This window comes from Phaethon aethereus (genome assembly GCF_964289735.1).
Source record: "Phaethon aethereus genome assembly, chromosome: 21".
NCBI lineage: Eukaryota > Metazoa > Chordata > Aves > Phaethontiformes > Phaethontidae > Phaethon > Phaethon aethereus.
The window spans coordinates 422555-446702 of record NC_138597.1 but is presented as its reverse complement, the minus strand read 5'-3'; the positions used below and the strand labels follow the sequence as shown (position 1 = coordinate 446702).

At 47.7% G+C, this 24148-nt stretch overlaps 1 protein-coding gene across 3 annotated transcripts in view; it reads left to right on the top strand.

The window, feature by feature from the left end:
* Window positions 1-22882, top strand: part of EPHB2 (EPH receptor B2) — a gene marked incomplete at both ends in the record, with an annotated part of 131808 nt that extends 108926 nt beyond the window's left edge. The window contains 10 exons of one of the 3 annotated variants that reach the window (XM_082009332.1): window positions 5651-5813; window positions 6331-6439; window positions 6632-6699; window positions 9174-9296; window positions 9725-9972; window positions 10641-10856; window positions 14427-14576; window positions 19094-19287; window positions 19601-19756; window positions 22774-22882. In XM_082009332.1, coding sequence (XP_081865458.1) covers window positions 5651-5813; window positions 6331-6439; window positions 6632-6699; window positions 9174-9296; window positions 9725-9972; window positions 10641-10856; window positions 14427-14576; window positions 19094-19287; window positions 19601-19756; window positions 22774-22882 — 1536 coding nt within the window. Of the gene's footprint in view, window positions 1-5650; window positions 5814-6330; window positions 6440-6586; window positions 6748-9173; window positions 9297-9724; window positions 9973-10640; window positions 10857-14426; window positions 14577-19093; window positions 19288-19600; window positions 19757-22773 lie in introns of all 3 variants that reach the window. The other 2 variants (XM_082009331.1, XM_082009333.1) reach the window with 2 other exon arrangements.
* Window positions 22883-24148: the final 1266 nt, after the last annotated feature.

Sequence of the window (24148 nt, the reverse complement as noted above, 5' to 3'; positions counted from 1 at the left end):
TTATCATTTTGGTGGCCTCCTTTGGACCTGCTCCAACAGGTCCATGTCTTTTCTGTACTGTAGGTGGGGTCTCACCAGAGTGGAGTAGAGAAGCAGAATCATTTGAACCTCTTGGAATATTTTTTGTTGGTGCTTTGGTTGAAGAAAGGTATATCTTTATCTTCTCCTCAACCAATGTCATTCTCCCCAACCATGTCATTCTCAGAAAGGGGACATTGGGTCAAAGCTTAGTCCCACAGCAAGCAAACCTCAGAGGATTTGGAAACAGGTTAAAAAGGAAGTGGAATAACCAAGAGCTTGAGGCAGGGCCTGGCCAATGACAGTGGATTTGTCTTTTCCCCAAGCTCCTCTGTGTGTGTTAGCCATCACTTCGAAGTCCCAGTTGCACACTCAAGGTCTGATTCGTCAGTAGTCAAGCCAAGGTCTTCATATGCTTTGGCAGGTCAGTCAAGAGCCCTCTGCATTTTCAGCAATGCAATGACAGTATATCCTTCTCTGCCTGCTTGGCAGAGCTGAATCTCATGTTAGTCTAGCCATTGTAGTGATGAGTTTTGCAATTGAAAGCCATTTACTTGATCCCTGGGAACAGTCCCAAAATGCACAGCTTTAGATATGCCGTGCTTTTCCCCTGCTTCCCATCAATACTTGCAATTTGGATGGGGTGCGTGACACATCCCAGGTGTGTTCTCACTCAACTGCCAGTCTGTACAGAGGTGATTTTCTTCCAAAATGTTTCAATGCAAACTGTCCCATGTGCTTCTGAATGCTCAGAAAATATCTCTGGAGCTAGTTAAGTTGTTTCTAATGGAATTTTTTTTCCCCAGTAGAAGATAATATTTTATTAGCATGAAAACAGTTCAAATGTAAGAATAGCAGCATATGCATCTTGTATAAAAAGTATTTTGGCTCTCCATTTTAAATTGATTCTCTTCTATATAAAGACATAAATTACATTTAAAAAAAAGGAATAAGTGTTTTAGCGTTAACAGAAAAGAGCTGTTGACAATACCTGAAACAAAGGTATATTTTTGTTTCCATTTCACAGGTAATTTGTAACATTGCTATTATTAGATGCTATTAAAAATGCCTGTACAGAGGCAACAAGACGATTTTCTTTCACGTGTACTTAGAGCAAATCAGTGCAGATTGTTATGCAAACACTGAATGAGGAGTCTGGTCTCTATGGTCCTCTCCTTAATGTATTTTTTTTTTACCTCCAAGAGGCACCTAGCAACATTTGTCATTAAAAAAGTGAGTGCTGTCTTCACTTAGAAAGGGCATAGAGTTTTTGTCCAAAGTTGCCAAATTAATCCCTGGAGCTGGACACCCACTGCAGTGTCAAGCACTGCAAAGAATAATTAGCTCTCTTTGTTATGCAAAATGATTTGTCTTAGAGTATGCTGAAGTTGCCCATTTTGTAATTGTTTGAAGACATTCAGCCCATCCCTTATGCCCAGTTCCGTCACCAATGCAAATGTTTTAGGAGGCACAGGAGCCCTTTGTCTCCAACCAGTGCTGGGGAAAGGGCATGGGTTGGCTAGGGGGCTGAAGGGTGGGGGAGAGGTGACCTGTGGCAGCTGGAGGTGGAGGTGGAAGTGGGAGTAGAGCTGGCTATAGCTTTTGTGGTGCCCAGGAGCTTCTGGCAGGAGCCCAGCGTCCCCAGAACTGGATGTCACCAGGGCTCGTGCCAAGGACAGCAGGAATCACTGCTTCTGGGCTGGCTCAGAGGACATTCCTGGTCTCCAGCCAGCAGTGTTGGACACCAGCATCCCTGAGCCTGGGGCCAAAGCTGCTGCCTGGTGTTTCCCACGTGTCCCCAGGATGGAGCGAGAGCTGGAATGCCCCTTCCCCTTTGCTGCGCAAATCCTTGGAGGGGGCTCTGTCTGGGGAAAACTGTGAGATCAAGATGATTAAGAGGAAACCTTGACAGGGAGCCCTGTGATAGCTTTCCTGCAGTCGCAGTCCCTGCCCAGGGTCCATGCTGCTTCTGTCCAGGGCTCAGTTTTCTAGTGAGAGGCATCCAGACACTCTTACCACAGTGCACTTGGTCAGATACCTGGCTGGGAGGGCAAATGCTCTTGAGATCTCCCCACAAATGGTGCTCCCCATGCCAGTCTGGGAGCTGTGGACTGCATGGATCCACCCCCAGAGTGGCCAGCAGGACCCTGTTACCACATCTGAGCATCTCTCCTAATGTACTCGACCCATGGGGGCCAAAATTCAGATGTGTGACGATTTGGCACACAGCCTTGGGCTAGCTGTGTACGTGTGGCTCTGTTTGCTCCAGGAACTGAACCATAGCAGATTGCCGCTGTGCAGACGCGCAGAGGAGCTGTCTGCCAAATTAAGTCAGCTGACATTTTTATTTGGCTTTTTTTTTTTAGCTGATAAAACATGGCTTTTTAGAAACAATTTTTTTCAAATCTTTTGAGTGTTTCACAGACTATCCGTGTTTCAAGAAACTCTTTCTTTGTTAATCAGACTTTGGTTTCAGCTTAAGTTTGGCTCAGGGGAAGGGGAACCAGGTGAGGACTCAAAATCAAAACTGTGAGGAAATAAGAACTGTGTTATTTTGAGTTAGGATTTCCAAACTCAAACCAAAATCAGCAGGGGAGAAAAAAAAAAAAAGACCAACCACCAAACCTCTGCAAAAAACAAGCTGAGAGAAACAGCAAAGGGATTTGGTCTTTAAACGACTTGGGATGCCCTGGACCTGCTGGAGAAGCCCAGAGGGGTGAAAGTGAAGTGTTTGAAGTGAATAGCTGGAGAGGTGATGGCTGAGCAATATGCCAAGGGGAAAGAATAGGTCTGATAAGGGAGGGTGGAGACGTGTAAATGCTCTTTCCTTGCTGTCTGGAATTAAAGGAGAGCACAGGCATGAGCACCCCTTTCTGAGATAGACAGACATCAATTTTCCAGACTATAAACTGTCTTGTAAGCACGCCCATTGCATTTAATTTAAAGTCCTCCAGGAACAGGGTTGAGGTTCCCTCCAACAGTTGGACAAATTATTTTAAAACAACTGTGGTGTTAGCGCCATCCAAGGGCCTGGGAGGATTCAAGCCCTTGAGTACTAAAACTGTAAACATTTCCTGACCTATTTCTCTCCTAGCCTGCCTGGGAAAGGTTCAAGGGAGTTCCTGATCAGATGAACAAGGCAATCAATTTTCTGCGTGCTCATCTTTTCTTGATCCTTCTTGTCTGTGTATCTGTACTAGAGCTTTTCATTGTCATTAGTTTAATTCTCAAACACCCCAGTGATACCCAGGCACCTTCAGCGCCAGTTCCAGGTGGATAAAACTGATGTTGTAGTCTTTAGAAGAGAAAACTGTTCCTGAACACCATTAATAGTGGAGGCCTCCCCCTCCCACGTATTTGCAGAGCTGCTCTGCATTACGCTGCAGAATGATGTGCCATCAGCATTTCCAAGCCTCCAAGTTTGACTGCACACTTGGAGAAGCACATTCCTGCTAGACCATTCTCTTACCAGCCATCCACACCAGAGCACTGCTCAATCAAAAGCTTAATACAAGAAGAAATTAACTCCATGTATGTTGTCTTTCAGCTGCCTTGCATCTGTGAGGCAAATAGTCTGCACAAACCTGAGTCAGGAGTATAATCCATCTTGCAAATGCCAGAGCACTTGCAATTCTGCTCCAGCACGATGACTAATTGAGAAAGCACCAGGCTGTCCCAGGAACATGGAGAGAACATTGGTTCAATATGGTCTGCTGTATGGAGCCCCATAGTGAATGACTGTTCTTTGTTGTCCTCTAATGTTGCTGGTATCACAGCTTCTGGCTGTGCAGAAGATCCTCTGAGTGAAGGCACCAGTGCTGTTCTCAGAAGTGAATGAACATGAAACCAAAGTCACCAGATGGCTAGCAATGGGAAGAGTGGAAAAGAATGGAGACCAGCAGCCCCCAAAGGCAAACTCCACCATTTATCGGTGGGCAAGACAACCTGACTCATGCTGTGGTGGAGCAGCTGAGGAGGCTGAGGACACAGCCCCCTTTAGGCAAAGGGTGTGAAAAGCTCCATGCAAGATTCTCTGTTGACTTCTGCTTCACTGTTGCCTGCAGGCAGCCAAAGCAGCGCAAGAGAACAACAGCATGAGCAACGTGCACCTTTGTTTGAGGAAACCTTGGCTCGTTACAAGGTGGGACCTCCTGCCTGATTGCCTCTTTGATACCCTCTGTCCTTCAGGAGTCCACTGCAGAAGAAGTTGGTGAGGAGGAGTGGACGCTTTGCTCCTCGCTACGAGTTTCACTCTGATCTCATGGTAGCACAGTATGAGAAGCAATCTGTCCATGACCCTCCAGTGGAGTTTCATGGCTGAGGCAAAAGCCCAGTCCCTTGATCATACTCTCAGTCCCACGTGATGGGATTGCACAAACTATGTGTCTGACTTCTTTCTGCCAGTCCCTCCCTACTTCTCATGAGGTTATCTCGCCTCTCTGGTGAGTCTGTGTGGGGTGGGAGTTTTTGGGCTTGCTGAGCCCTTTACAGTGACTTGAAGTTACCAGAACTCAGGGACTTGCTTGTAAACTTGCCAGCTCAGATTTTGACCTGTCAGCTGCTGATCTGTTCCAACCAGTGATCCTGCCAAGACAACCTGACCTGCCAGATCGGAGGTGTTACCAGAAAGGATGAGCACTTTCAACGTAGCTACAGAAATCTGATTCAGAAATCCATGCCTGCATCTCCTTTTATGGGGGCTTATACTCACAGCTTGGCTTTCTTAAGATTTTTCTGTTTTCCAGAAAAATCATGCTGTTTGCATATATTGCTGCTTTGCACTGACTTTCAGGAATTCATGAAAGCCACCTTGCCCTGATGATAGGAAGCACCACATTTCAGTACCATCTTTCATCCTCCTCTGCTGACCTGTTTCTCCATGTCCCTGAGAGGGACAGGGACTGTCTGTTCTCTTGTACAGCGGCTAGCACAAGGAGATCCTGGCCCATCCTAGTGCTTCTGGATGCTCAGCTAAGGGCATAATTACTAAGGGCAGTGATGGATCCATCACTTACACTGCTATGATATGACTGCTCAAGTCCTCAGCTAGAAAAATGGCACACAAGAGGTGGGACAGAAATTTGGAAGTAGTCTCATTGTCAGTTTTAAATATGTTCTTCAGTGCCACAGCTTTGAAAACCTAGCCCTGGTCCCTGGTGAAGCAAGCCCTGGGCAGGGTCATGGTAGTAGCACTCCTCTGAGGTCCAAAGCTGTATGTTCAGGTGGGCTTTACCTCCAGCACAGGCAAAGGGAGATGGGGAAGAGCAAAGGGAGAGGGTGTTGAGGCTGGATCAGGCACAGGAGGGGATGAGGAAGAAAGACAGTGCTGAGAGAAAGTGTGCACAGAAGAGGGAACAAGTTCCCGTCCCCATTGAGCTCAAGGCTTGGAGAAATGACCTGAGGTTTCAAGAGTCTTTTCTAAGAGAGGTGGTGGGTAGACCAGGAATATCTGTACTCTCATTTCTGCTTCTGTGTCTCTCTGATGGGTGGCAGGCTTGGAAGAACAATCTGTTCAGGCCCATGGTCTCACCATGGTGGTCTCTCCACCCATGCTACCCTGGTCTCCTTCTAGAAATGCAGCTCCTGATTCTGGACTCATTTTTCTGATGGCAGATTTGTACTTTTTTGACAGGATCTGAGCGAATTAAATTCAACAACAGTGAAGAGCCCTACCAACACCGTGGCAGTGCAAAACCTCAAAGCTGGCACCATCTACGTCTTCCAGGTGCGAGCACGTACTGTGGCCGGGTACGGCCGGTATAGTGGCAAGATGTATTTCCAGACCATGACTGAAGGTGAGTCTTCGGCTGCCTCTGCATGAAGGTGACACAGGGTCTAGAGGGACTTGAACAAGGTGGAGATGCACTGGCAGCAGTGCTGGTCCACTTGCTGTTAGTCTCTTCAAGGGTGCATTGGCAAGTCACGCGCATTTATTCAACCTGGCAAGACCTGGAGAGAGGCATGGACACTTGGTGGTCCATGCAGGGAATCACATAATCTATGCAAATTTCTGCCAAGCTTTTCTGGCATGGGGACATGTTCACTCAGTTGGATTTAGAGGAAACAAAATTTATGATTTTCATGTGCACAGCTGTTGATGACAAATGCAGACCTGGACCTCTGTTTTCTAACTTTGTGCTGCTAAATAAAACAAGCAAAGCCAGTTTTCTGTCCCTGAGGCCAAGGAGCAAGGCACAGCATGCATGCATCCATGAGACTAAACTTTCCCATCCAAAAGGGATAGCTCTATACAATCTTCCTACTGGCCCATCCTATGCCGCAGTAACCCATTTCCTCTTCCTTACGTGCCAGCTGAGTACCAGACCAGTGTCCAGGAGAAGCTGCCACTCATCATTGGCTCCTCTGCAGCAGGACTGGTGTTCCTCATTGCTGTAGTCATCATCATTATTGTGTGCAACAGGTAGGTCAGTCTGAGCGCATGACCTGGGGCTGGGGCTGTGCAAGGGGGTGGCAACTGGAGAGAGGCAGGGTGGCGGGGGTAAGGGAGGGGAGGATGTGGACAGGAAGGTGAAGAGGGAAAGAGATGCCCCTGTAGTGTGTCTCTCAGCCCCAATGGACCCATGCTGGGGCTCAGGACTCCCTTTCTTTCCAGAAGACGGGGGTTTGAGCGTGCTGACTCTGAGTACACCGACAAGCTGCAGCACTATACCAGTGGCCACAGTACGTACCACGGCCCCCCGCCAGGCCTGGGGGTCCGCTCTCTCTTCGGTTTGTGTTCCTGTTCACTCACTCCTTGTGGCATGTGGGGAGGGCTCAGGACACCTAGCTGGGCAGGCGTGTGCATGTGTGGACAGGAGGACCTCCATGCTGTCTAGATGCCCCACCAGTCCCCTGTGACCTAGATCCCTGCCCTGCCTTGTAGAATCTGTGCTCTCCAGACCTGCATGCTGTCGGGTGCCAGCTCTGCAGTGAACACCCGTGCACGCTCTACAAACCCCTGCGACATCCAACACACACCCCTGCATGTGCCCCTGAAGCCTCACCCTCTTCTGTGGTGCAGCCCCTGCCACCACACCTTGTCTTGCTGCTCTGATTCCTGAGCTTTGCCCAGCTTGTGGGCAGCAGTGAGACCCCTTTCCCAGCCTACCCATGTCCTGCAGAGTGCTGTCCTTCTGCAGAAACCCACATACCTCTATGTGCCTTTGCTAGAGCCGATCCCAGTGCTCCCAGAATCCTAGCAGATATAGAATATACCTATATATAGGTATATAATACAACACATAACATGCCTTCTCTTGCAGCCTCCCTCTGTGTACTGCAAGGCAATTGCTTACACCCAGCATTCCTGCTGAAGACCTCGCTGCGCACCCTGCCTCGCCCCCGTGCACCCTCCTTCCACTCATTAACCCCCGGCTGCATGCCCTCTGCAATGCCTTTCTCCTCCCTCACTAGAGACCTGTCGCTATAATCCTGCTTTGTTTGAATCTGTGTCATTATTTACTTCATGTTATACTTGCAGCTTCAGGATTTCTGTCCTTTTTATACCTTGTTCCTGTACAGACCTAGGCCTTGTTCAGAAAATGGAAAACATCAGTAGTGTTTCAGTGCTGGACTCACTGTTGCTGCTGCATTTACCTGGGAAACATTTCCCAAAAGGCAGGGCACTGAACTTCAGCAGCATGCTGGCTGCATTGCTATAACTTCCCAGGAAAAATGACACTCTTCAGGAAAGATTATGTAAATGCAACTCTCAGTTGTTTGTCAGTCCATGCTGCATGTGTAAACACACATTCACACTTTCTCCTGGGGTCTGGTGCGTAACATGACAGCTTCAGGCTGGGATGGCGTTAATAGCTGAGCCTTCACAACTATTGGAACAGGCTCGATGCCACCAGATGCAGATGAGCTGATAACAGGCATCGGGTGCCTGTTAGCCACGTTGTCACTCAAGACACCAGTCCAAGGCACCAGTCCCTGCTCAGCTCCCCAGCAGTGCTTGGTGTGGAGAGGCTACAGCTTATGGCTAGCAAATTGCCAAGGCACAGGGAGCCTGTAAGCCCTGTAAGCATTGCAGCTACTACCCTGAATCCTACTAGCATCCTACATGTGGAGCTGGGAGTCGTGCCTCTGATTCTGTGTTGGGCTCCTTATTTATTATCAGCTGTGAGCTCTGCTCTCCAAATACCCCCAGTTTTGGGGCAAGCCAGCAGCCAGCAAAATGAGCATAGAAAGGCGAGAACTGCAGGACTGCAAGTAAGAGCTGCCTCACAGTGTAGCAGTCCAACCTCACCATGTCCCATGGCCATTGCCTTTCACATAAGCATATCGTTGTGTCTTCTTGTCTGCCTAGAAGGAAGAGCTTGGCTTTTGCAATTTCCCCAGTGTCCCCTACAGCTTGTCTTTGCCATGTTGAGGCTAGCAAGAGGCAACCCACTCCCAGGCAGCGTTAGCTGTCAGGAGAACAAGGGCCTGGACTGTCCGTCCTGCTTGCACTGCCCCTTGAAAGGTAACAGATGCCCCGTGGAGGACTGAATCTGGCTTAGTGGCTGTGTCAGTAGTACCAAGCACTTAGAGCTGCCTCCCCTGTGGATGTCCACGCAGAGAACCAAGACCAGCGTGTACCTCAGTTTACATCCCAAGGCAGAACTTCACCATATCCTGTCTTGAGTGCTGAGCCCGGGTCTCATCCTCCACTTTCCCATGCCTCTGATGGGATGGTGTGCTGAGGTGGAAGTAGCATGCAGAGAAGGCCAGTGGGGCAAAGCTGCAGTCTCTACAAATGGTTCTCTTGCAGTGTTGCAGCATGATGAGCATGGTCTGACATTGGTGTGTGACATCTTGGGAGATGCACCATCTCCCAAGAGCAAATGCTTCTGCTTTTCCTCTGGATGCGCTAAAGCCAAATCCTGCTGCAGAGGATGTGTGGTTCTCTGTGGCCACAGTTTGCAGTCCTAGCTAATGATGTAGCACCCCACAACAATGACTTATGGGCCAATATTCATTAGAATCCAGCTTTAATAGTCCTGTGCAAACATGGCTCTGCATGTTTTTTTGCAAACTGCTTTGCTGTGATTATGCAACTCACTGAGGTAAAAAAAACCCTTACACAAACAGGTTTCTCTTTTCCTTGATGCCAGCCATCAGTCATTCCATTTGCATCTGTCTGTCTGACTCTCTCCCTCACCTTTACACAGTGACTCCAGGGATGAAGATTTACATCGATCCATTCACCTATGAAGATCCCAATGAGGCTGTCAGGGAATTTGCAAAAGAAATCGATATCTCTTGTGTCAAAATCGAGCAGGTGATCGGGGCAGGTAGGTGAACTGTCAATGCCTAGCTGTCCCTCAGCACCACAGTCGTGTCTGTGGTCTCAGGCGTGGTGACGATTTAGCTTTACATGTACTGGGAAGACTACTCTCAGTAGAGTCTTACACTCAGCCACAGCCTGGACTAGCAGGAGCAACATGGTCCAATGCTGGAGGAGCAAATACATCCAGTGCTGGAGACAAGGAGTTCCCATGTGCATATAGCCCCATGTCCGGTGCTCATCACCAATGATGAGTTCACCTGAAGAGAGATCTTTGGTGTGGAGTGAGGGAGGAAGCACAGATCACATGGTGGGTGGTAAGCTCAGGAGCATGCAAGGTGGGCACAGCTGGAGCCTGTGGGAGCAGGGTCCCTCAGGGAGACAGGAAGAGGTCTGGGAGGCTGACAAGCCCTACCTGTTTCCCTCTGTTCACAGGAGAATTTGGTGAGGTGTGCAGTGGGCATCTCAAGCTTCCTGGCAAAAGAGAGATCTTTGTGGCCATCAAGACCCTGAAGTCTGGTTATACGGAGAAGCAGAGACGGGACTTCTTGAGTGAAGCCAGCATCATGGGGCAGTTCGACCACCCCAATGTCATCCACCTGGAGGGGGTGGTGACCAAGAGTTCACCAGTCATGATCATTACTGAGTTCATGGAGAATGGCTCACTGGACTCCTTCTTGCGGGTATGTTATCCTAGGAGCATGCAGCTCCAGAGATTGTGTTGGGCCAGAGGAGGACTGGAGGGGAAGGTGCCCTTCATTGCCCAGCATCCCCTGCCACTGGGGTAGCTTCTGCATAGTCCAGAGGTCTGTGTCTTAGGAACAGAGGTGAAGGCAGCACCAAGGCTGTGGTCTGTTACATGCGTCTGTCCACTCATAGTAGTGAAAGGCTATGCCTACCTGTACGCAAGCCCACAGATGCATGTGCAAACTCTGCCCCTGGACATGGAGAGACAGTCCTACATAGTTTTAACACAGGACTTCACTTCCAGCTGCTCTGTCTAAATATTTATAGGTCTGAGTTTGAAATGGATAATTCATTGAAGGGAGATAACCTGCATAATCGGAATAAATTGCCCCTTCTGAACCCTCCCGTGCAATGTGTGGCAGATTTGCCGCCTTTGCATGGCAGCAACCATTGGTAGTGACACCCATAGGGTGTGTGAGGGTGACTTCCAGGCCCTCCGAGCTCTCCACTCTCCACCCTCTTGCTCTGAGGGGGAACTTATGTACTCATGGCATAGCTGTGTCTTGACATGCAGTGTAGAAAAAAGCTACTTGCTGTTTGCTGGACCATAGTGGGCTGTGAATTTGCCCCTCTCATGTGGACTTTTTCCCCCTCTCCCCTTAAGCAAAACGATGGGCAGTTCACGGTGATCCAGCTGGTGGGCATGTTGCGGGGCATCGCAGCAGGCATGAAGTACCTGGCCGATATGAACTACGTGCACCGGGACCTGGCTGCCCGCAACATCCTGGTGAACAGCAATCTGGTCTGCAAAGTGTCTGACTTCGGCCTCTCCCGTTTTCTGGAGGACGACACCTCTGATCCCACCTACACCAGTGCACTGGTAAAGCTGCTCTTGCAGAGGAGGAGGGATGGGTGGTGAAGAAAGGAGTCAGGGAGAGAGAAGGAAAAGGAGAGATCCCCCTTGGTGTGAGGAGTGCTTTTTCAGGGTGCCAACAATGGAAATAAGGTGCTAGATGGGAAAAAACAATGAAATGAATGAATCAAGATTTTCTCTTGCAAGGTTCTACCCCACTGTCCAGTGGCTGTTGATGGGCTCTATAGTCATTCCTGTGGATAACTGAGCCTCTTTCAAACAGATCTGCAAACATATACGTGTCCCTGATAAAGCTCTTATTTGGGATAATGCATTATCATCCCAACTAAAGAATGATGCATTGTTATCCCCACGCAGCGTGGCCCAGCTGGGGGTCCTCTGAGATGCTGCCTTGACAGATTTGTTGCCAGGGCACCGAGTCTGGGTTTTTTTTACCATCGCTGTTGAATCACACTGTCCTGGTGTCCTGGAGGCTATGATCCTTTTTCATGTCATGGACTCAGCCCCAGGAGTGACAGACTGAAGTGTGGATGCATGCTTGGTGAGCTCCTGCAGTACTAGATACTGATCTTCCAGTGACTCTTTCTGAATTAGACAGAGAAATGTTCCCAGAAATGGCTTCATGATCATGTAGCAGCTTCCCAGGTATGCCGCGGTGCCGGTGTGTCCTGGTTTCAACTGGGGTAGAGTTTTCTTCATAGTAGCTACTGTGAGGCTATGTTTTAGATCTGGGATGAGAAAATGCTGATAACATAGTGGTGTTTTGGGTTGTTGCTAAGCAGTCAAGGACTGTCCAGCTTCTCATGCTGGCCGGCCAGCGAGAAGGCTGGGGGTGCACGGGGAGCTCGGAGGGGACACAGCCAGGACAGCTGACCCAGGCTGGCCAAAAGGATATTCCATACCATATGATGTCATGCTCAGTGTATAAAGCTGGGGCAAAGAAGGAAGGGACCGGTCAGAGTGATGGCGTCTGCCTTCCCAAGAAACCATTATACATGATGGAGCCCTCTCTGCTTTCCTGGAGATGGCTGAACACTAATTAGTGAATGGATTCCTTGGTTTGCTCTGCTTGCGTGCATGGCTTTTGCTTTACCTATTAAACAGTCTTTATCTCAGACCATGGGTTTTTTCACTTTTACTCTTCCAATTCACTTCCCCATCCCACCGTGGCGGAGTGAGTGAGCGGCTGCGTGAGGCTTAGTTGCCAGCTGGGGCTAAACCATGACACAGTGACACAAGTGCCACCGAGGACTCATGGCCTATCCCAGGCTACGAGAGCATGCACCAGGACCAAAGGATAGTTTGGAGACTTTGTTGTTGTTCAGTAAGATTGCAGCCAGGAGTTCTCATAGATACCACTGTTTGCAAAGGCAGAGAGCATCACTTTACAATGATGCTACAGGATCAATGCCTACATAAAATGCCTACATACAATGGCTATGACAGGACTTCTTGGAAACAAGTGTTGATAGAGCTGGGGCATGATCTGCAGGAAATCGTTTCTCCTGGATCTTTTGAAGCTGCCAGTGATGAGATGTCTGCCGTAACTCTTAGCGAATTGTATACTAAACAAACACCTACAAATGTGCACTTTTATTCTCATTTGAACTTGTGTAGCTTCAAACATCAACCATTCGATCTCATGCAATCATCCTATGGCTTTTAGACACACTAGCAACATTTATTTTTCACAACATGATCTTTATATCCAATTAACTTTCCCTTTGTTAAGCTGAATACATGGGAGCTTCTGGTGTTTACGTCTGTTTTCTATGCCTGTTATTGTCCCTGTAGCTTTTCTCTCTGTCATCTCTAATTTATTCTTCTTGAACTGTGGGCACTGTACCAGGACATATATTATCTATAACAATAGAATATGTGCACCCACTATAACGGAGTACCAGAAGTAATAGTGTCTTCCTCTTCAAAGTGCACCATCCTCAAATGTTCCACAATGCGTGAATGTTTTTTATTATAATTATCCCAGAGACCTTGTGTCCATTGATGGGCAACAGCCACAAGCTATGGCTTGGGAGGTTCATGCTGGACCTTAGGAAAATCTCCTTCTCCCACAGGGTGGTGAAGCTTTGGGTCAGATCACCAGAGAGGTTGGAGGTATCACGGAAGTGAGTTCCCACAAGGATCCTCCAAATATACACAGTCTAATTTCTACTTTATGACTTATTTTTTAGCAATTTTTTAAATCCACTACTTGTCAGGATCACCCAGTCCATACCGTTTCCTACCAGTGACCAAGCACACCATACTAAAGAAGATGTTCACTCTGGAAACAGGCAGGATCAAAAACTGCTGGATCATGCATATACCAGCAAACAGACTGACACATGAGGACTTCAGCTCAAGAGGATGATATATCACTGACTTCAGACTTGGAGTCCACAGATGTAGAAAGCTGAAGAGAATGGTTTTCTAATTCCTTTTATTCTGCTCTGGAGATGGCTAGGTGACAGCAAAAGGATGGAGGGAGATTCAAAGAGGATCGGTTTGGATTTTTCTAGAAAAGACCCTACTAAAATGGACATTTTGTTATGTCCAAGATTGCTATAGCAGTAGGCAGGTGGAAGGAGCTGAGCTTGTTTAATATGATGAAGAAGAGGCTGAGGGGACACCTATAAGTGACCTGTAGTGCTTGAAGAGTATTTACGAAGAAGACAGAGCCAAACTCTTTGCAGTGGTACCAGGTGATATAATAAGGGTGTTGTGGTTTATCCCCAGCTGGCAACTAAGCACCATGCAGCTGCTTACCCACCCGCCACCCCAGGTGGGATGGGTGAGAGAATTGGAAAAAAAAGCCAGACTCGTGGATTGAGATAAAACAAGTTTAACAGGACAGAAAAGGAAGAGGAAGTATTATTGTTAATAATAATAATGATAAAGGAATATACAAAAACAAGTGATGCATAATGCAATAATTGCTCACCACCCAGTGATCGATAGCCCAACCCTGAGTAGCGATTCCTGGCTCCCAAACAACTCCAATTTTGTATACTGAGCATGACGTTATATGGTAGGGAGTATCCTTTTGGCCAGTCTGAGTCAGCTGTCCTGGCTGTGCCCTCTCCCAGCTTCTTGTGCATCTCCCCACTGGCAGAGCATGGGAAGCTGAAAAGTCCTTGACTGACTGTAAGCACTACAGCCACTTAGCAACAACTAAAAACATCAGTGTGTTATCAATATTATTTTCATACTAAATTCAAAACACAGCACTATGCCAGGTATTAGGAAGGAAATTAACTCTATCCCAACCAACACTTGGATACAAGGGCAATAGACAAAACCATGGTTTGGGAGGGTCAAGGGAATAACAGGAAAAGCTTCTTTCCCAAGATGGTGGTGCAGCCCTGGGACAGACAAATGGGGGAATCATCATACCTGAAGGGTTTCTGGACTTGGCTAGACAAGTCACAACCATCCTGATCTAGTGTTACGGTAGTCCTGTGTTCCCTTCCATCTAGGATTTTATAAGCATATTGGAGGCAAATATTTTGGACACTCATCTTTTTAAGTTAGCTTTTTCTCTTTCTGTTACCGTCCTCTCTGTTTGCTTTCCTGCAGGGTGGGAAGATCCCAATACGGTGGACAGCACCTGAGGCAATTCAGTACCGAAAATTCACATCGGCTAGTGATGTGTGGAGCTACGGAATAGTCATGTGGGAGGTGATGTCCTATGGCGAGCGGCCTTACTGGGATATGACCAATCAAGATGTGAGTTGTTAAGAAAAAAGCAGAAACACTGAAATTGGGAGCATTGCAAGGCCAAAGCTTGGCTACAGCTAGACCCAGCCTGTGGCATGTTCAGAGCCTTCTCTGTCATGGGGACATGTGTCCAAGGTCAACACCTTTAGAAGAAGTAAAGGGGATAAATTTGGCTTTTGTCCTGGTCCCATTGTGCTGCTGTGGCAGAGGTTAGGGACTGTACAACACCCACTGTGGTAGGACAGGGTTAATATGAGCACCCTTAGCGGTGGTAGACAGGTGCCCAAGAGGAAAGGGAACAGGTAGGTAGAAAACGAAATCATAGAATCACAGAACAGTTTGGGTTGGAAGGGACCTTTAAAGGTCATCTAGTCCAGTCCTCCTACAACAAGCAGGGACATCTTCAACTACAGCAAGTTGCTCAGAGACCTGTCCAACCTCACCTTGAATGTTTCCAGGGATGGGGCATCTGCCACCTCTCTGGGTGACCTGTGCCAGTGTTTCACCATCTTCAATGTCAAAAATTTCTTCATTATAACTAGCCTAAATCTACCCTTTTTTAGTTTAAAATCATTACCCCTTGTCCTATCGCTACAGGCCCTGCTAAAAGGTCTGTCCCCATCTTTCTTATCAGCCCCCTTTAAGCACTGCAAGGCTGCAATAAGGTCTCCCTGGAGCCTTCTCTTCTCCAGACCGAACAACCCCAACTCTCTCAACCTGTCCTCCTAGGAGAGGTGTTCCATCCCTCTGATCATTTTGGTGGACCCTCTCCATGTCTTTTCTGTGCTGGGGACTCCAGAGCTGAACACAGCCCTGCAGGTGGGATCTCACCAGACCAGAGCAGAGGGGCAGAATCCTCTCCCTCACCCTGCTGGCCACGCTGCTTTGGGGGCAGCCCAGGACATGGTTGGCCTTCTGGGCTATGAGTGCACATTGCCGACTCATGTCCAGCTTTTTACCACCAGTAACCCCAAGTCCTTCTCCATGGGGCTGCTCTCCATCCCTTCACCCCCAGCCTGTGCTGATACCAGGAGTTGCCCCAACCCAGGGGCAGGACTCTGCACTTGGCCTTGTCGACCCTCATGAGATTCACATGGGCCCATTCCTCCAACCTGTCCAGGTCCCTCGGGACGGCATCCCGTCCCTCAGGCGTGTCAACCACACTACTCAGCTTGGTGTCATCTGCAAACTTGCTGAGGGAGCCCTCAATCCCACTGTCTCTGTCACTGATGAAGATATTAAACTGCACTGGTCCAAATACAGACCCCCAAGGGACACCAGTCATCTATCTAGACATTGAGCTGTTGCCCACTACCCTCTGGATGCGATCATCCAACCAATTCCTCATCCACCCAACAGTCCACCCATCAAATCCATATCTCTCCAATTTAGAGAGAAGGATGTCGTGGGGGACTGTGTCAGAGGCCTTACAGAAGTCCAGATAGACGACATTGATAGCTCTTCCCTTGTCCATTGATGTGGTCACTCCATCATAGAAGGCCACTAGGTTGGTCAGGCAGGACTTGCCCTTGGTGAAGCCATGCTGGCTGTTTCAAATCACCCCCTCTGTTCTCCATGGTTATGCATGTCCTTAGCACAGCTTCTAGGAGGATCTGTTCTATGATCTTCCCAGTCAGAGATATGAGGCTGACGGGTTGGTAGTTCGCAGGGTCCTCCTTGCTACCCTTTCTAAAAATAGGTGCAATGTTTCCCTTTTTTCAGTCACCAGGGAGTTCTCCTGACTGCCATGACTTTTCAAATATCATGGAGAGTGGCTTGGCAACTACATCAGCCAATTTCCTTAGGACTCTGGGATGCAAATGCTGCCAGTGACCTGAGAGCCACTGGAGTACCAGGGTGAGCTTCACCTGCAGGAGACCACAGGCATTTGGTGAAAGTCTGTTCTAGAGTCATGGAATGGTTTGGAGTTGGAAGGGACCTTTAAAGATCATCTAGTCCAACCCCCCTGGCATGGTCAAGGACATCTTCCCCTAGATGGTCATTAAATCTCCCATGACAAGCTTGGACTGTGACTTGTAAAGAAGCCAAGCAACTTTTATGTAGCTACAAGCCAAAACCACAAGGTATTTCAGAATATGCTTAATTTTTATACTTTTCTCTAGTTCAGGTGGAACTGTTAAGTGCACTTCTTGCTGCCTGGTATCCAGACAGTTTCCATGAGTCCTTGCCTCCATGCAAGGATGACCTGTGGCTGCAGTCCACACCTTCACCATAGCAATGCTATTCTCCCTGTTTATCTTGACCTGATACCTGGGTGGTCAAAGCACATCCATCCAGTGGCAATAAGTGCCATGCAGGGTGTTACACCTGCACATGTGTGTCCAGAAGACACCTTTAGTGTGGGGCTCGCAGGTCTCTTTTTTCTCTAAAGAGCTGCCCCTCTTCATGCAGTCTGCACCTCATGAACCCTCAGGACCTAACACCAAGGTCCTGGTTAGATCCTTGGTGCACAGAAGGGTTGTCCTCCCCCTCTGCTGCAAGGCTGGGTCTTGCAAACCTGCATATTACAGCATCTGCCTGGCTTCCATCTTGTTTCAGAGCTGTCTCTGGGCAGTCCATTGGACACCTTCAGACTGACACCTCTGTCCCCATCATTCAGTGGGCTCATGAAAACCCCTGCCTTACAGGGAGAGCGTGAAATCCAAGCTCCCACCTGACTCCCGCAACTTCTCCTGCCCCAGTGGCAAATCAGACCTTTTTCAAGTCAATATAACTCCATCCATGCCATCAGGTTTCTCCAGAGTGGGACAAATTCCTCTCTAGTGCCTGGCGGGGAATTTATTCGAGTCCTCAATGCCTGGAGCAGATACATGATACCTTAGTACCTTTGGCTGTTAATGGCCTTGCCCCAGCCCCTGGCATACCAGAAAAGTCTGGTGTCAATTGTTTGAGCCAAAGGGAAAGGAGTTAGGGGTATGCCCTTCTCAGAAAGGACAATTCCCTTCCTCTTAAGTCTTCATTATTGCCTGCAGTTTCAAGCGTTTCCTGCAGCCAGGTGTCACTGCCCTTCTCCCGGCCTCTGTACATGTAGCCCTCTGCCATCCCCCTCCCTTGTCCCCCTTCCCTGGACCTCTTCCCTCAATGGTTTGTCCGGCTGCAACCGCTGTGCTGCAGCAGCACCAATTCAGCTGGCCGGGATGGTAGAGCCTGTGCCCCTCTCCTCCTGCTGTGTGGCACGTGTCCCCAGCCTCTTCTTCCACTTCTTCTGCCAGAGGACATTGTGCCCCAGAAGCTGTCACCACTTAATTGCAGCTGCTCCTCCCTGCGAGTGAGCGCGTGGTGGATATTCACTGTGGATTAGCCTCCTGACCCCGGGGTGTGACCGCCTGGGGAGGCCGGGTGGGGAGAGGAGACGGAGAGTGCAGCCTGTGCCCCCTCGTTGTATGCGTCTGCTGCTGGGTGGCTTGTCACAAACCATTCGGTCCATGCCGGAGACGAGTGCTTGATGCTTGCGTGATGACCCTCCCCAGCCCTGCTCCCCCCGTGCTTCCTCTCCCCTCTGTCTTGGATAGAGCTGACTCCAGAGCGCTGAGAGAGGGGATAGCTTGCACCTCTTGGAAGAATCCCTGAATGGCAGCCAAGAGCTGCACAAAGCACACCAGCGATGCCTCAGGTCAGACCTTCACAGGCCCAATGGGGCACCTTCGTGTCCAGCCAGGGGGACAGAGGGAAGGGAGGACTCAACAATGTATTCATCATGCTGCTGTATTCGTATGGCTAGTCCTTCCCCAGAAGGTGGTACAGCCCTGGGGTAGCCCACCAGAGAGATTTCTGTCCTTGGAAGTATGCAAGACATGGCTAGACAAAGCCATGGCAGCCTTGATCGCATGTTGAGAATAACCAGAGACATTGAGGTCCTTCCTCTGGATCTCTGAAGGAAGTTCTGTCAATCTCCCTCCTCTTTTTATCATTTCTGTGGAGAGCTGGTCATTTCAAAATGCTGCCCCTGATTTCAGTTACTGCAGTATCCTCAGTTCTGGTTTTTATCCTCACTTCTGCTTTTTGTTGCCATCCACAAGCCTGTTTCTAGTGTCCATGGTTCCTTCTGCTCATCTTTCATTGCCCATGCTGTGTGTATGACTATAGGATGCATAAGGCCAAGATGGTAGGAGAAGCCTGCCTGTCACATGCCTCTGTCAGAGGAACATATGCCCCTGGAAGAAGCTGTTCAGCTCCATCCTCCTTGATTACCCGGGAGAGGACGGAAGGCTACAGGTGCAGAGATGGGGTTCCCCTTGAAGAAGATCCTCTAGCCCTTGTTCATGTGCTATTTCCACTGATCATTGCAAGACCAGGCATTTTCCCAGGTCGTGTGGTTGCAGACCACACAACCTAAGCAGCAGCCAAAGTCGTCTTCGCTGAGATGAAAGGAATAGGTGTAGACAGAGCAGCCCAGCTGCAGTATGGTTCGCCATGCCAGTCACCCTCAGGATCCAAGAACAGGAACATTATCAATTAAATAGGTTTTATTGCCACTGTATTCATCTGTGTTTCGCCTCTCACAGGTGATAAATGCTATCGAGCAGGACTATCGGCTGCCACCGCCTATGGATTGTCCAAATGCCCTGCATCAGCTAATGCTTGACTGTTGGCAGAAGGATCGAAACCACAGACCCAAATTTGGGCAAATCGTCAACACCTTAGATAAAATGATCCGAAATCCTAACAGCCTGAAAGCCATGGCACCTCTCTCCTCTGGGTATGTATCTCTGTCTTCCTTTCGTCCTTTGGCTTCTATTTGCAGATCTGCTGTCCTTTGTGTCCTGTTGGGCACCATCCTTGCATCTCTCTAGGCTAGCTGTTTTAGAGGCACCTCTAAAATCCCACTGATGTCTCCTGTACGAACTGATCCAGAAAGACTTTGATGCTCTACACAATCCTTCCCTCATTTGAATGGTGCAGTGCAGGCACTGTAAATGGTGCTGGTCCAGGTCCCTCCAGCTGATGGAGGGTGCAGAAATACACATGCTTGACGCCATTTGTTCCGTTCATTCCCCATTTCTGTGTTTCAGGATGAACCTCCCCCTACTTGATCGCACAATCCCAGATTATACCAGCTTCAACACTGTGGATGAATGGCTGGATGCCATCAAGATGAGCCAGTACAAGGAGAGCTTTGCCAGTGCGGGCTTCACCACCTTTGACGTAGTATCTCAGATGACTGTAGAGTAAGTGCCCAGGCTTCTAGTCCCAAAGCACAAGGAAAAGTCTCAGTAGTTTAACAATAATTGGTCATTATTGAATTAGTTTTTATTTTCACTTGATGTAGTTCTACTTTTATAGAATTTGTTGCTTTGTGGACCCACTTTTAGTCTAAATAGACTCTGTTCTGTAGGCTCTTTGTCTCCAGACTGTGTGTCTGTCTGTCACTCTGTATCTGCAGAATTCATTTCCACACTATCATGCTGCATGTCCCCACTGTGAAAACGAAAACCACAACAAGGGTCTCCAAAACCCCAACATGGAACAAATGGAGATTTCAGGCTGGCATTGGGCAATTCTCCAGCCACTCAAGAGCCCCTTTTAGACTCCACAGTGCTCTTGCGTGTATGGCTTATTGGTGATGGAGACAAGCATGCTGCAAATAAATATTTGCCTAAGAAAGACGTCTGAAAGTCCAGATGGTTTCCAGTTTGTTCTGAATTGTCCTGCATCTGCTAAAAACATCCCTCAGTGGCAAAATCTTAGCAAGTTCTTCAGAGAAAGCAGGCAGCTGAAATCCATTCGTGTTGGTTTTTGCAATCCCTTGGGTCTAGCTGGGGCTTTGATGCCTCTGGTGAAAGATTTGTGGTTGGTTGCAGTTAGCTTTAGAAACCCTACTTAAGAAAATGCCAAACATTAAAGCCATCTGTAAGTGCTACAATGTCTCTGAGCCCGGTAACCAGGAAGGTTTTTGGATTTGGTGCCTAATTCCAGACTTTAAATCTACCAATGGATCAGAGTCTGTTCACACAAACAGCCAAACTGACCTTTTCTGTCTTTTTGTTCTTATTTGCTGCCAGGAAATTCACATGGCAATTCTGATTGTTTCAGTACATCTGTGGTACAATCCCAAGGCCATGGGGATGATTTTGGCACACTGTAGGCTGTGTTCATACAACAGGAAGAGAGTCCATAAAATCTGAAGGATAGGGAAGAAGAACTTTGACCAAACTGTGATGTCACACCCACACCACAACCCAACCCTGCCTAGGTTGTGCTATTTGCAATATATATAACAGCAAACAGTTCTACAGGCAGTCCAGCTAATGAAGTTTGTTTCTTTCATGGACATGCTCAGTGTCCCTTAAATGCCACTTCTCACAGTTCCTTACCATGTCCCTCACAATATCTTCTAAGTCCTCTCCAATTGCCTTCATCACATTCACAAGGGTATCCTCAGCTCGTGCTCCCACCAGTTTTGACAAACCTCCCTTCCACATTTCTTACCTGCTTGGCTAATAATAGAGAAGGACACCCCAAGTCCTTTTTCCTTGGGAAATCATGCTGCAACATTACTTGAAACCACCTTCTAGTGTTCGCTGAACATTCTTTGCAGAAGTAGATAATCATGTAAGAGGAGCTGAATTGCCATTCTGTTTTCTTCAAATTTGGATAGCCAGAAAAGTGTAAATGTTTACTGAAGACTGCTTCAGTTCACCGAATCTACATGGTTTCAACACTGACCTGCCTGAAAGGTTTCTTATTGGTTTGTCTGCAGAGTGGGACACCTTGGTCACCAAAGGATCTGTGTCCACGGCAGAAAGCTTAGGAAGCATAGGGCTGTGCAGGGCCACAGTCTTATTCTGGTTTACAGACATGAGTGAAGACGTTGGGCTTTGTTCCCAATCAGAACAAAAGCAAAAGTCAAAGTGCCAAACTCATCCAAGGAGGAAAATTCCCTAGCTTAACACATCTGGCTAGGGCAGAGGAGGGAATGGAAAGCCCTTGCAGCAAGAAAAGGAGTCATTGTGAAGGACACCATCTGGGTTGCCAGAGTTGTGTAGTGTGCTAGCAGGTTTACAGTTGCTTTGCTGAGCAGGAGTTTGGGCAGCAGTAAAGCTGTGGCTTGGGTGTTCACTCTCACACCGATCTCAGAGCACATGGGCTGAAGCATGCTCCAGTGGTGGTCTCCAATCAGTTACCACCAGCCAGAATGTGTAAATCTGTGGCAGAGCACCATGCACAGCTTTCCTTCTTCATGCTCCTTTTCTTTGAACAAAAAGACAGGGTCTAAAGCAAGCTCTAAAGCAAACGTAGAGGCTCATGTGCCACTTGTGCAAGAGGATTATTTTCCCACTTTTCCTTGGAGCTCCATTTTGCCCTTCTTTGCCTGTTGACTTCTACTCTAAAACAGGCAAGGGTTTTGCCACACTTCCTCTTAAAAGTCTGTTCCTAACACGCAAGGAAGGAGAAAATGCAACTGAAAATCCTTAGAGTCAGGTATGGGTCATGTCTCATGAATACCATTCCCTGATCAGGAGAATTCATGACTGAGATGTATCCACCAAGAGGGACATGAGTAGCAAATTCAGCTGGAATGATCACAGATAGGACCAACATAATGTCACACTCATGCTCTTGGCGTGACCTTTATTTTTCCGAGATGGCTGGTATCTATAAAAAATAGCAGCAGTGCAAAAATTAGATTGCCATGATTTACCAAAGGGGATAAATAGCAAAAGTTTATCAGTCCTTGGCCTCATCAGATCAAAGCAAAAGTAGCAAGAACAGCCATCACCTGCCAAGGGAGAGTGAGATTCACACTGATGAGGGCATAGCACATCCTTTTCATGTGTCTCCAGGGGTGGAAAAAATGGGTTACTGTGCCACACAATGAGAGAGAGAATCCAAAAATGCGAGGATACAAGAGTAAAGAACCTAAGGCTTTACAAAGACACATTCACTTACAAGCAGCGAGCACAGCAGTATTTGGTTTCACACTCTCTATTGAGGCTTCCAGTACTTTGGGGGTGCTGCAGGTAGGTAGCAAATGCAAAAATTCAGAGGATAAGCGAGGAAAAATCAAAGAGAAAGAATCGAGGTTTCACCAGGTTTGCATGCATTTGTTGCAGTTATGGAATAAATCTGTGGTGGCTTCAGCTCCCGACACACCATGCTGCAGGGGGACACTCACACATGGGCTTCTGCTGTGAGATAATGTCTTCTGATATTTATAAGGTGTTTGTTTCTTTTCCTCCCAAAGGGACATTCTACGAGTTGGGGTCACTTTAGCAGGACACCAGAAGAAAATTCTGAACAGTATCCAGGTCATGAGAGCACAGATGAACCAAATTCAGTCTGTGGAGGTTTGATAGCTACATGTCCTCCTACTCCTCTCCCTTGAGGCCCTGCTCCCCTTTGCCCCTGTATGTCTGAGCTCCAGTTCTTGAGTGTTCTGCATGGACCAGAGACAGGCAGCTGCTCTGAGGATCATAGCAACAGGAAGAAACACCCTGTCATCAATAATGAGAAGCCGCCAAGAGCTTCTAGAATTTAAGCAATGGAAAAAGGGAACAAAAAAAGACAACTATTTTGAAAAAAACACTATGAAATATTTTTAAATAATAATAAAGCAATTGCATTATTGAAAAGGGCTCCAAGACCAATGGGAGTCTCCAAAGGAAGAGAAAAGAGCAGCTTCATCTATTTCCTCTTGCACAAGGCTGCTGCAGTTGGGCCCAGACACCTCTGGAGCAATGAGACTTTTTCAAGAAGATGAATGCAAAGAAAGGTCACGAGAAGCACTTCTCTTTCTCACAAGGGATGGCGGCTCTGGGAATGTCCTGCAGCCAGCAGTCCCTGTTGGCAAATGAAAGGGGAGAGAGAGCTGAAGCTCTTTGGTGCTGTGGAACAAGTGCATCTCAGAAATTGATGGACTTCTTCAAAAGCTGAAGATTTTTTTTTAAAAAAAACAAATAAACTGAGACTAGAAGAGACTGTTTCCAACAAATGAGGAGGAATCTGTAACACTTGGGTGGGTGGGGATGGGGAAAACCAATCCTTTTTACATCTCTTATTTTCTCTTGTCATGGAACAGTTTTGTGAGTGACAGTTTCCTAAGGGTCCGTCCATCCACCCTCCAATGGCATCATTGTCTCATACATATCATATGCACAAGACTTTTAGTGATGTCCTCACTAGATGCCAATGATCTTTTCCCAGAAGACTTCCCCAAGTACAGTATGTAGTAGTTTTTGATTACAAATGCTGACGTGTACCTTTATTTTTCGGTTGTCATTGTTGGGAGATTTGTCCTTTTACCTTGTTTTGTTAACACCAGTTTGTGAGTTTGGGGTTGGAAATTTTTGGTTGGTTGGGGTTTTTTTTAACAAAAAAAAAAGACATCTCCAAGCATCATATCATTCAAGAACTTAAATCCCTTCCCTGTGGAAGGAAAAATTGCAGCTTATTGACAATATGACAGGAGAAAAATTTTTTTATATTCACATTTCCTCCCGTTTACTTGTTTGTTATTTTGCAATTTGTCATGGCCTGACAGATGATTCTAACTGTTGGGTTTCCAGTTGTTCGCCAAGATGAAATGACCACCTGCTCGTTTCAGGGTTCCTGGTGCAAGG